Source organism: Anas platyrhynchos, chromosome 2, assembly GCF_047663525.1.
Source record: "Anas platyrhynchos isolate ZD024472 breed Pekin duck chromosome 2, IASCAAS_PekinDuck_T2T, whole genome shotgun sequence".
NCBI classification, from domain to species: Eukaryota; Metazoa; Chordata; class Aves; order Anseriformes; family Anatidae; genus Anas; species Anas platyrhynchos.
In genome coordinates this window covers 159,365,051-159,376,612 of record NC_092588.1, presented here as the reverse complement: position 1 = coordinate 159,376,612, position 11,562 = coordinate 159,365,051, and the positions used below count along the sequence as shown (strand labels likewise).

The window sequence follows — 11,562 nt, the reverse complement described above, 5'->3', positions numbered from 1 at the left end:
GGCCGGGGCGGGGGCGGCCGCGGGGGCTGCCGGGAGGTGTGGCGGGACCGGGGGGGGGGGGCGGAGGCGGTACCGGGGGGGCCGCGGGGGCTGCCGGGAGGCGCGGCGGGGGCCGGGCGGTGCGGGCCCGAGCGGAGCGATGCAGAAATACGAGAAACTGGAGAAAATCGGGGAAGGTGCGGGGGGGGGGGGCTGGGAACGGGGCCGGTGGTGGTCCCGGTGCCGGTGCCGGTGGTGACCGGGCTGCCCGCAGGTACCTACGGCACCGTGTTCAAGGCCAAGAACCGGGAGACGCACGAGATCGTGGCGCTGAAGCGGGTGCGGCTGGACGACGACGATGAGGTGAGGGGGGGTGGGGAGGGGAGGGGGCCGGGATGGGACCGAGCGGGGCCGTACCGGGCTGTACCGGGCCGTACCGGGCTGTACCGGGCTGTACTGGGCCCTACCGGGCCGTACCGGGCCGTACCGGGCCGTACCGGGCTGTACAGGGCCGTACCGGGCTGTACCGGGCTGAGCCGAGCAGTGCCATACTGAGCCGTGCTGATCTGAGCCGTACCGAATGGTCCTGGGCCATACGGGGCCGTACCGGGCTGGGCCATACGGACCTGAGCCCTACTGAGCCGTGCTGAGCTTACCGGGCTGAGCCGAGCCGTACCAGGCAGTCCTGAGCCGTGCTGAGCTGTGCCAGGCCGTGCTGGGCCATACCGAGTGGTCCCGTGCCATACCGAGCTGTGCTGTGCTGGGCCATACAGTGCCAAGCTGTGCCATGCCATGCTGGGCCATACTGAGTGGTCCCATGCCATACTGAGCCGTGCTGTGCCATACCAAGCTGTATTGAGCGGTCCTGTGCCATGCTGGGCCATACCGAGTGGTCCTGTGCCATACCAAGCTATGCTGTACCGTGCTGGGCCATACTGCATGGTCCCATGCCGTGCCGAGCTATATTGAGCAGCCCTGTGCTGTGCTGGGCCATACTGAGTGGTCCTGTGCCATACTGAGCCATGCCATGCCATGCCGGGCCATACTGAGTGGTCCCATGCCATACCAAGCCATGCTGTGCCATACTGAGCCATACTGAGCCGTGCCGTGCCATACTGAGCCTTATTGAGCGGTCCTGTGCCGTGCTGGGCCATACTGAGTGGTCCTGTGCCATACCAAGCTGTGCCATGCCGTGCTGGGCCATACCGTGCCATGCTGGGCCATACTGCATGGTCCCATGCCATACTGAGCAGTATTGAGCAGTCCTGTGCCGTGCTGGGCCATACCGAGTGGTCCCATGCCATACCGAGCTGTGCTGTGCCATACTGAGCCATGCTGGGCCATACTGAGCCATGCCATGCCATACCAAGCTATATTGAGCGGTCCTGTGCTGTGCCGGGCCATACCGAGTGGTCCTGTGCCATACCAAGCTGTGCTGTGCCATGCTGGGCCATACAGTGCCATGCTGTGCCGAGCCGTGCTGGGCTATACTGCATGGTCCCATGCCGTGCCGAGCTATATTGAGCAGTCCTGTGCCATGCCAGGCCATACTGAGTGGTCCCATGCCATACCGAGCCGTGTTGGGCCATACTGAGCCATGCTGGGTCATACTGAGCCGTGCTGTGCCATACCAAGCTGTATTGAACAGCCCTGTGCTGTGCTGGGCCATACCGAGTGGTCCTGTGCCATACCGAGCTGTACCATACCATACCATGCTGTGCCATGCCATGCTGGGCCATACTGAGTGGTCCCATGCCATACCAAGCCGTGCTGTGCCATACCGAGCTGTATTGAGTGGTCCTGTGCTGTGCTGGGCCATACCGAGTGTCCTGTGCCATACCATGCTGTGCTGTGCCATGCTGTGCCGAGCTGTGCCAGGCCGTACTGAGTGGTCCTGTGCCGTACTGAGCCATATTGAGCGGTCCTGTGCCATGCTGGGCCATACAGAGTGGTCCCATGCCATGCCATGCCATGCTGTGCCAAGCCATGCTGGGCCATACCGAGTGGTCCCATGCCATGTCATGCCATGCTGTGCCGTGCCATGCCGGGCCATACTGTGTGGTCCCGTGCCATGCCATGCTGTGCCATGCCGTGCCATGCCGTACCGACCCAGTCTTGGTGCCCGCAGGGCGTGCCCAGCTCGGCACTGCGGGAGATCTGCCTGCTGAAGGAGCTGAAGCACAAGAACATCGTCAGGTGAGCTCAGCCCGGCCCCAGGGGGGGTGTGTGTGTGTGTGCCCCCCCCGGGGACCCGGTGCGAGGTGTGGCCGTCCCCGCAGGCTGCACGACGTCCTGCACAGCGACAAGAAGCTGACGCTGGTCTTCGAGTTCTGCGACCAGGTGAGCGCCCGGCACGCGCGGCACGCGGCCCCCCTGACCCCCCCTGAGCCCTGACACCACCGCTGCTCCCCCCGGCAGGACCTGAAGAAGTACTTCGACAGCTGCAACGGGGACCTGGACCCCGAGATCGTCAAGGTGGGGGTCCCGGGGTGCAGGGGGGGGTGCCCGGCTGTGGGGGTGCAGGGTGGGCACCCCGCGCTCACGGCCGCGCTGTGCCCCCCCCCAGTCCTTCATGTACCAGCTGCTGAAGGGCCTCGCCTTCTGCCACAGCCGCAACGTGCTGCACAGGGACCTCAAGCCCCAGAACCTGCTCATCAACAGGGTGAGCCCGAGGTGGGGGGGCATCTATCCCCCTGGGGTCCCTTTGGGGTCATTTTGGGGTCCCTTTGGGGTCATTTGGGGCTGACCCTGGAGCTCTGGCCGCAGAACGGGGAGCTGAAGCTGGCAGATTTTGGCCTGGCGCGAGCCTTCGGCATCCCGGTGCGCTGCTACTCGGCCGAGGTGAGTGGGATGTGCTCGTGCTGTCCGGGTGGGGGGGGGCCAGCCCCCTCTGCCCCACCATGAGTCCCCCCCCGCCGCCCCCACGCAGGTCGTCACGCTGTGGTACCGGCCCCCCGACGTGCTGTTCGGCGCCAAGCTCTACTCCACCTCCATCGACATGTGGTCTGCCGGCTGCATCTTCGCAGGTGGGGGCGGGCGGCACCGGGGGGGGGGGGGGGGGCGGTTTGGGGGCCGGGACCCCCCATGGGGGGGCTCTTGGGGCTCATCCCCGCTCCCTGCCTAGAGCTGGCCAACGCGGGGCGGCCGCTCTTCCCAGGGAACGACGTGGACGACCAGCTGAAGAGGATTTTCCGATATCCTTCTGGGGGGTGGGGGGCACGGGGGGGGTGCAGGAGGGCTGGGATGGGGCTGGGGGGGCGCACGGGTCCCCGGGTTGGGGTCTGCCCAGCACCCCGCAGCCGTGGCCCTTGACTGCGGCCGCCCCCACGCTGCTGGGCACCCCCACGGAGGAGCAGTGGCCGGCCATGGCCAAGCTGCCCGACTACAAGGTGAGGCACGGGGGGGGGGTCCGGGGGGGGGGGCGCGGTGGGCGCGGGGGCCCGGCTCTCACGGCTGTCCCCAGCCCTACCCCATGTACCCCGCCACCACCTCCCTCGTCAACGTGGTGCCCAAGCTCAACGCCACCGGCCGGGACCTGCTGCAGGTGAGCGCTGCAGGGGGGGGAGGTTCTGAGGCTGTGTGGGGATGGGGGGGCTGCTCCGGGACCCCCCCAGCCTCACCCCCCCCTGTGCCACCCGCAGAACCTGCTGAAGTGCAACCCGGTGCAGCGGATATCGGCGGAGGAGGCCCTGCAGCACCCCTACTTCACGGACTTCTGCCCGCCCTAGGCCTGGCCCCGTCCTGCGCCGAGCCGCGGGGGGGGGAGCAGGGGACGAGCGCCCCGCAGCCCCCCCCCTCCCCGCTATTTATTAGGTTTTTATCCAGCGCCCCCCTCCCTTGGGCCTGCCCCGCAGGGCTGGGGCACCGGCGTCCCCCCCCGCGGTGCTGGCAGAGCGGCAGGACCTGGGGGGCCGGACCCCCGCGCCCCCCCCCCACCCCCCCCGACCTCCCTCCAGCCCTGGCAGCGGACGGGACCCCCCCGGTGCTGGCCCCGGGGGGGGCACCCCGTTCCCCAGCGCGCTGCGGGCGGGGGGCTGCGCACGGTTGGTACAGACATAAAGAGCTTCCCCCTCCCCGAGCCGCCTCCTTCCTGGTGCAGTGGGGGGGCTGCAGGCTGTTTTGGGGGGGGGGGGGTGGCGGGTGGGACCCCTCCGAGGCGCAGCCACACCACCAGCGCCTGGGGCAGGACTTTAATGGCGCGGGGAGGCGCATGTACAGCGGGGACGGGGGACAAGCAGCACATGCAGGGACACGGGGAGCCCCGCAGCCCCCTGCCGCCTGGGCGCCGTGCGGGGCCGGGGGGGGGGTCTGCTCCCCCACCAGCCCCAAATTTCCCCCCCCCCCCGGCCGGCCGGGGGTGCGGGGCCGGGCCCCTCAGCAGGCGAACTCCTCCAGGGCGCCTAGAGCCGGGTGACGAGGTAGCACGTTCGGGGCGAAGGCGACACCGTCCGCGTGGCTGCGCAGGGGGTGGCAGGCACTCTGCGGGCACGAGGGGGGCAGCAGTTGGGGGGGGGGGGGGCTCTGGGGGGGCTGCTTTCACCCCCCCCAGCTGCCCCACGGGGGTCCCAGAGGACCGGGGAGGGGTCCGAGCTGTGCGTGGTGTCGTTGCGCCCACGCGTCCCACGGCAGCCACACGCACACCCCACACCCCACACACGCTCCATGGGGCAGGGCCCCCCCCCAGAGCCCCCCCATTTTACAGGAGCACCACCCCGACCCCACGCAGGGCACGGCCCTGGCGCTGTCCCTGCGGTGCCTGGGGGCGGTGGCGCGATGCTGGGGGTGATGCATGAGGATGGGAGCGCAGCCGGCCCCGAGGATGGTGCCGAGAGAAGCCTGGGATGGAGGGGGACAGAAGGGGGGGGCCCTGCCGCCGTCCTCGCCCCGCGCCCCCCCCGGTGTCCCTGCGTTCCCCGGTGTCTACCTGGGCCCGGGCGGGAGCGCGGCGGCGGGGCTGCCCGGCACGGCTGGATGCTCCTGGGGCAGGGCGGGCGGACAGAGAGGAGACCGTGAGGCGCGGGGGCCGCAGATGGGGTGGGATGAGGTGCCGGGGATGGGGGGGTGGGGGGGGGGGGAGCGGGGCAGGGGGCTGGCGGGGCGCTGGAGGGGGGTTACCAGGGTGCTGCTGCTGCTCCGCCGCATCCGCTTCTTGTCCTTGTAGAAGCCGAGGAGCTTGTCCCGAAACACCTGCGGGGGGGGGACGGGTCAGCGCCCCCCACCCACGGCCCTGCGGGTGCTGGGGGCGAGGGAGGGGGCAGGCAGCCTGACCTCGTACAGGTAGTCAAAGATCTCCAGGATGGTCAGCAGGCTGGCGCCGATGAACAGCCCCATCTGTCCCCCGATGTCACCTGGGGCACGGGGGGGCAGCGTTGGTGCGCGGCCGCCCCCCGGCCCCCACCCCAGCCCCTCAGCGGCACTCACCCAGCAGCCCCGCCACCTCGTACGCCTTCTTCTGCTCTATCATCTCGTAGTTCAGCGCCTCGAAGAAGATGTCCAGCACCAGCACGTTGTCCCTGGGGGGCAGGCGGGTGTGGGGCAGGCAGGCGAGCCCCCCATGGCACGGCGACGAGCTGGGGTCTGCGCCGTGCCCGGGTGGGATGGGGGGGCTCTGTGTGCACGCTGGGGGCGGCACAGCGGGGCTGTGCCAGGCGGTGCCACGCGGTTTGCTCTGTGCTGGGGTGGGTGTGAAGCCAGGAGGCTGTGCCGTGCCGTGCTGCTCCATGCTGTGCTGCGTGCTGGGAGGGGGTACGTGGCTGTGCCATGCTGTGCCGTGCCGTGTCGTGCCATGCCGTGCCATGCCATGCCGTGCTGTGCCATACTGTGCCATGCCGTGCCATGCTGTGCTGTGCCGTACCGTGCCGTGCCATGCTGTGCCGTGCCGTGCCATGCCATGCTGTGCCATGCCGTGCCGTGCTGTGCCTTGCCGTGCCATGCTGTGCTGTACCATGCCATGCTGTGCCATGCTGTGCCGTGCCATGCCGTGCCGTGCCCCCTGGGCAGCAGCAGGGCTGTGCAGCACTCACGCGATGTACTGCTCGGTCTTGTTGAACTTCTTGGCCAGGTAGCGCGCTGAGGCCTTGCTGGGGATCTTCACCATGGAGAGCTCTTTGCCGTAGCGCACCATGTCGCAGGGCGTGCGGCAGGCGCAGTACTCGCTGTCCTTCTTCACCAGGAAGTCTGGGGGGGAGCACAGGCTGGGACGGGGGGGTGCAGGCCCGCAGCCCCCTGCCCTGCTCGCGTCCCATGAGTGCTGCCAGCAGGACCCCAGACCCACAAATCCCCCATGGAACTGCCTGGGTCGGGTTTGGGGCTGGCAGGGCTGTGCCTGGGGGGCTGCACCTACCCAGTGCGGGGTCAGCGCACTCCTTGTACTGCTCCGGTGTGCAGACGTTGGCGTTGCCTGTGGGGGGACGCAGCAGTCATGGGGTATAGGGGGGGTCCCAAGAGGGGTCCCTGCCCCCCTGGACCCCTCCCCACTCACCCGGCATGTGCACCATGCGGCAGTTGCAGTTCTCGGCCAGGTAGCGCGTCTCGCAGTCGAGGCGGCAGGCGGTGATGCTGTAGTTGGTGAAGAAGTCGGACTCGATGGGGGTGGCCTTGCAGTCCCCCCAGGGCGGGGGCAGGTACACCAGCTGCCGGGCCCGTGCTAAGGAAAACTTGTCAGCGTCGGCGGCCCCGTCCCACGGCCCCGTCCCACCTCGGTGGCCCCATCCCACGGGTGGGCAACACAGAGCCCTGGGGGGGCCGAGAGGGGAGACCCATGGTGGGCACTGCGGGATGGGGGCTCCGGACCCCATGGGGACAGGGCCTGGTGTAGCCAGGGGGTCACCAGCACCGTGGGCTTGGTGGTGCAAGAGTGGGGGCGCTGGGGGGGTCAGCAGAGAGGGGCAGGGGCAGCGCTGCCCACACCAGCAGCACCGGCACACATGGAGACGCCCACTCCAGGCACCTAAATTTAGGCGTTTGGCTGCGCCAGCTGGCTGCCGCCCCTGCCCGCAGGCTGCTCGGCAGGAGCTGGGGGGGGGAATGGTGTGTGGGGGGGGCACAGCCTGAGCTTGCAGCAGGGACCGAGCGGCCCCGGCATGGGGCTGCCCCACGCCACGGTGCCAGAGCCGCTGCAGCAGCGCCCGCGAGCTGCGGCACCGCGGGACGGCCCCAGCCGGGGGCAGCTCGGTCCCCACAGCGGGGGCTGCCTGTGCTGGGGAGGGGGTCCCGGTGCCCCCCAGTGTTGGGGTGGGTGCCGGATACCCGCTGCTGCTGGCAGGACACGAAGGTCTGGAAGCCGGGCGCCACCCCGAAGCCCAGCTGGTCGATGAAGGGGGGCTCCTGCTGGCTGTGGATCTGCACCTTCACCCCCGCCTCGTAGGACGTCTCGTCTGCAAGGCAGCGCGGGGGCTATGCAGGGTCTGACCTCCTTCCCCGGCCCCCCACACCCCCCCAGCACTCACCGGTGTCCCCCCAGACGGGCAGGTATTCCTCCTGCTGGATGTTGAGCATCAGCTCCAGGCCGTTGCCCGCGCCGCCCTGCAGCGTGGTCAGCAGCTCGGTGCCCGGCTGCCCCGAGTTGAAGGTGTAGCACTTGCCCAGGCGGGTGAAGATCTGTGGGGTGGGGGCGGCAGCCTCAGCGCCTCCCCTGGGACAGGGGGACGGGAGCTGGGCCCCACAGGGCCCCGAGTGGGGCTGGGGACCGGGACCCTGCAGGACCCCGCAGCGCAGGGCAGGGCTGGCACAATGCCCCCTTCCCTGCTGGCACCAGCACGATCCTACAGCAGTTTTGGCCCCCGCCCGGCCCCACAGCGGCTGATCCCGTGCTGAGGGGCCGGGAGGTGGCTTGGCACCGCTGTGCTCCCCTGGATGCGCCCCGGTGCTGCAGCCCCCACGCTGCCCTACAACCCTGGGGGTGGGCGAGAGGAGCTGCCCCTGCCAGCACCATGGGGGCTTCACCAAGCACCTGGGGCTGGGGATGGAAAGGGGGGGCAGGAGCCATGCCCTAGAGACACTGCCCCACAGCCTGTGCATCCTGCTACCCCACAGCCTGCACATCCCATTGCCCCACAACCTGTGCGCCCCACAACCCGCAATCTGTGCACCCCACTATCCCCCAGCCTGCGCACCCCCCAGCCTGCCCTGCCCTGGGTCCTGCCCAAGCCCTGCCCTGGACAGAGCCACCCCGGGGGCAGAGCTGGCCCGGGATGGGGATGGGGAAGGGGAAGGGGATGGGGGCTGCTGTGGGTCCTGCCCAGGGCTGAGCTGCATGCGGCAGAGCCGGCCACGGCCACGGCGCTGGCAGCGGCCACGGTGGCACTCACGGCGGTGAAGTTCTCGGGGCCGCAGTCCCGGCCACGGAAGCGGCAGCTCAGCAGCATGTCGCGGATGGGGTGCCCGGCGCGCTGGTAGAAGGCGGCCAGGTCGTAGCTCTTGCTGGGGAAGAAGCCGGTGAAATCCGCAGGCTGCCCCAGCGCCCGCAGGTAGCGGGAGAAATCCTCCCGCTCCACGGCCAGCAGCTCCTTGCCCAGCCAGAACAGGTCGTTGGGGGTGAGCTGGGAGCGCCGGATGCGGTTGTAGTTGCAGAGGGTGACGGCGGGGAAGGCGAGCACGCGGCTCTCCGCCTCGTCCAGCACGGTGACGTGCGGGTAGGCGGCGAAGTGCCGGACCCGCTCCCCGGCCTGCAGCAGGAAGGCGCCCAGCGAGGCCAGGAAAGCGCCGGCCCAGAGCAGGCGGCGCGGGGCGGGGGCCCCCGGCACGAAGACGTGCCCCAGCCCGTGCAGGGTGCAGGAGCGGGCGAAGGCGGCCAGGCTGGCGGCGCCGTGCGCCCCGGTGCCCGGCTGCACGGCCATGGTGGCACCGTCCCGCAGCGCGGCTCTGCAGGGGGATTGGGTTTCAGCGCCAGCGCGGGGACGCGGGGGACACGTGAGAGGGGGCGAGGCAGGGCAGCAGCGGGGACACGGGCGGTGGGGACGCAGCCTGTCCCCCTGGGGGGCTCAGCCCGTCCCCCTGGGGGACCCACCCACCTGCCCAGCGCCAGGGACCCCATGGAGCAGGACGCCAGCACCCACAGGGCGAGCCGGAGCCGAGACCCCATGGATCTGTGAGAACCCCCCCACCCCGACACCAAAGCCCCCACCCAAACCTGCCCCAGAGGCAGAGCTGCCCCCGCACCCTGCCCCCCCTCTGCGCCCAGCCCTGACCCCTTGCACCCCCCACACCAAGTCCATCCCCCACAGGCTGTGGGACCCCACAAAGCCCCCCCAGAGGGGCTGCACCAGGCACAGGGGAAGGGGGGCGGTGGGCTGCTTGGGCCTGCTGCAGCCTCGAGCCCCCAGCCCCATCCCATGGCAGCAGGTGGTGTGGGACCCCCCCGGCGGCCCCGTCCTGACCCCACCACGGGGGGGGGGGCGGCTGCTGCAGTACCGAGCTCCCAAAGAGGGGAGCCATCGCCATGGCAACGCTGCCCATGGGGGGGGGCTGCCATGGCAACCGGCAGCCCAGCACCAGGACGTGAGGGATGGGGGGGGGACAGGACGGGGACGGGGATGTGGCCCCTGCGCGCGCAACGCTCGGCCCCAGCATCTCCCACCTCCACCCTGTGGTGGGGTCCACACGTCCCAGCCCCCAGCCCCACTGCCTCAGGGGGGGCACAGATGCGGTGTGAGCCCCCCCCCACTCACAGCCCTGGCTTGGGACCCCCATCACACACCCGGGTGCCTGCGCACGGCCACCTCTGTCCCTGCGCTGCAGTGGGAGCCGGTGTCCGGAGCGCAGGGTGGCGGTGGGGGGCAGCAGGACCCTAATCCGCGCTCAGCCCGCGCATTAGCGCTGTATTTTTAGCAGGCAAAGTTGCAGCCGGTGCAGCCAGCAGCGGGGCTGGGGGGGTGGGGGGGGCACGGCTGGGCTCCGGGCAGCCTCTTGGGCACTGCCGCGCACGCTCCTGCTGCCAGCGCCGGGACCACACGTGCCCGGTGCAGCCCGGGAGCAGCAGGCGGCACGGGGGGAACGGGCGCTGGCCCCAAGACCCCCCGCTCGTCCCCGTGCCCTGTCCCCACCCTGCCGGCCCCCCCCGCAGCAGCACCCAGCCTGAGGGATTAGAGCCCCGGGGAGGGGGTGCCGCAGCCCAGGGCTGCCCGGGGGAGTCCTTGGCACGGAGCTGCAAAGGCGAATTCATTTCCTGCTCCCCAGCGTCGCTGGCGTGACCGCACACCGAGCTCGTGCCGGCTGCGGTGGGGACTGGGGGGCAGAAGTCAGGGTGCTGGCGGGTGGACAATTCCTGACCAATGTGCCCCCTCCCCACGGAGCCACCAGGGTGCCTGCCCCACGGCCCCACAGCCCTGCACCCCCCCAGCCAGGTGCTGCCCGTGTGGGTCTCACCCTTGCCACAAGCGGGACCCCTCGGTGCTGGGGCTGAGCGTGCTGGGTGGGGGTCCCGCTGCCCATCCTTGCTTCTGTTGCCCCCCCAGGGGGGGTCAGCTCCCCGGCACCGCGCTGCACTCACTGCAGGAGCCTGGGGCTGAGCCCCCTCATCCCGTGCAGGGCCTGCAGCACCCCGCGGGGCACGGCAGCGGTGGGGGCTGATGGCACAGGGGGGGACGCTGCTGGGCTGCAGCATGGGCACTGTGCCCAGCTGCCCGGCACCCCCGCAGTGGGCACCAGATGGGATGGGGAGGTGGTGCCAAGGAAGGGGCTCCCCCAGGTGCCCACCAGCACCGACACAGCCCCGTGGGGACATCCCCGGCCACCTGCGACCCCCAGGACGGCGACCGCCCCGTGCCCTAGCACGGGCGAGGGTCCCCCGGCACTCACCACGGTGAAGTTGCGGGCGGTGCAGTTGGCGCCGCGGAAGGAGCACTGCAGCAGCATGTCGGCCAGGTCGTGGCCCGTGCGGTTGTAGAACTCGGCCATGCTGAAGGGCTTGGCCTTGAAGTTCTTGAAGTTGGCCTTGTCGCGCAGCGCCGCCAGCACGTCGGGCTCGGCCAGCTGCGGGTTGCTGATCTCGTAGCGGTCGTTGAGCAGCGCCAGCAGCTCGCCGACGTGGTACATGTCGTTGCGGGTGATCTTGGAGAAGCGAAACTCGTTGAGGTTGCAGATGGTGATGGCCGGGAAGGTGAGGTTGTGCGCGGCCACCTCGTCCAGCTTGGTGACGTGCGGGTAGGTGAGGAAGTAGGCGACGCGCTCGGCGCACACCAGCAGCAGCAGCCCCAGCGAGCCCAGGAAGAACACGCTCCAGAGCACGCGGCGCAGCGACACGGCCCCGTAGGCGAAGATGTGGCTGATGCCGTGCAGCGACGAGCTGCTGGCGAACGCCCGCAGGCTGGAGAGGGGCTCGGGGCCCCCCCCCCCGCCGCCGCCCTCCCCGCCGCCCCTCATGCTGCTGCCGCCGCCCGCCCCCTCCCCATCACCGCCCCGGTTCCCGGCCCCGGTCCCGGCCGCTCTCCGGGGGCCGCTCCCGGTGCGGCGCCGCCCCCAGCCCCAGCCCCAGCCCCAGCCCCGGCCCCGCTGCGCCCCCCGCGCCGGGCGCCTCCCCCGGGGCTCCGCGCTCCGCTGCCGCCGCCCCGGGCCCCGCCGCGCTCCCCCCCCCACCCCCCCCCG

The 11,562-nt window shown here is 70.9% G+C and overlaps 2 protein-coding genes and 1 long non-coding RNA gene across 6 annotated transcripts; 1 reads left to right on the top strand and 2 right to left on the bottom strand.

Moving 5' to 3' along the window:
• Positions 1-23: 23 nt before the first annotated feature.
• Positions 24-4,055, top strand: CDK5 (cyclin dependent kinase 5). Of its 2 annotated transcripts, XM_038173667.2 has the most exons (12): positions 25-176; positions 254-342; positions 2,108-2,175; positions 2,259-2,319; positions 2,398-2,454; positions 2,546-2,641; positions 2,746-2,820; positions 2,909-3,005; positions 3,104-3,173; positions 3,308-3,368; positions 3,443-3,523; positions 3,621-4,055. In XM_038173667.2, the coding sequence occupies exons 1-12, from the start codon at positions 140-142 to the stop codon at positions 3,705-3,707; spliced, it is 879 nt and encodes a 292-aa protein (XP_038029595.1). In that variant the 5' UTR covers positions 25-139; the 3' UTR covers positions 3,708-4,055. The 2 variants fall into 2 exon arrangements, with proteins under 2 accessions (XP_071890212.1, XP_038029595.1); XM_072034111.1 differs by lacking the exon at positions 3,443-3,523 and having other exon boundaries at positions 24-176.
• Positions 4,056-4,155: 100 nt separating this feature from the next.
• On the bottom strand, positions 4,156-11,547 carry ASIC3 (acid sensing ion channel subunit 3). Of its 3 annotated transcripts, XM_038173661.2 has the most exons (12): positions 10,777-11,547; positions 8,289-8,400; positions 7,428-7,578; positions 7,228-7,355; positions 6,461-6,625; positions 6,323-6,379; positions 6,003-6,156; positions 5,401-5,492; positions 5,248-5,327; positions 5,095-5,166; positions 4,904-4,956; positions 4,156-4,458 (listed from the first exon to the last, which is right to left on the bottom strand). In XM_038173661.2, exons 1-12 carry the CDS (start codon positions 11,338-11,340, stop codon positions 4,380-4,382), a joined length of 1,707 nt encoding a protein of 568 aa, XP_038029589.2. In that variant the 5' UTR covers positions 11,341-11,547; the 3' UTR covers positions 4,156-4,379. The 3 variants fall into 3 exon arrangements, with proteins under 3 accessions (XP_038029589.2, XP_038029590.2, XP_038029591.1); XM_038173662.2 differs by lacking the exon at positions 4,904-4,956 and having other exon boundaries at positions 10,777-11,482; XM_038173663.2 differs by lacking the exon at positions 8,289-8,400 and having other exon boundaries at positions 6,461-6,611; positions 10,777-11,478.
• On the bottom strand, positions 7,929-8,266 carry LOC119715733 (uncharacterized). Its single transcript, XR_005263116.2, has 2 exons — positions 8,039-8,266; positions 7,929-7,990 (listed from the first exon to the last, which is right to left on the bottom strand). It is a non-coding gene; the product is annotated as an uncharacterized lncRNA (long non-coding RNA).
• Positions 11,548-11,562: the final 15 nt, after the last annotated feature.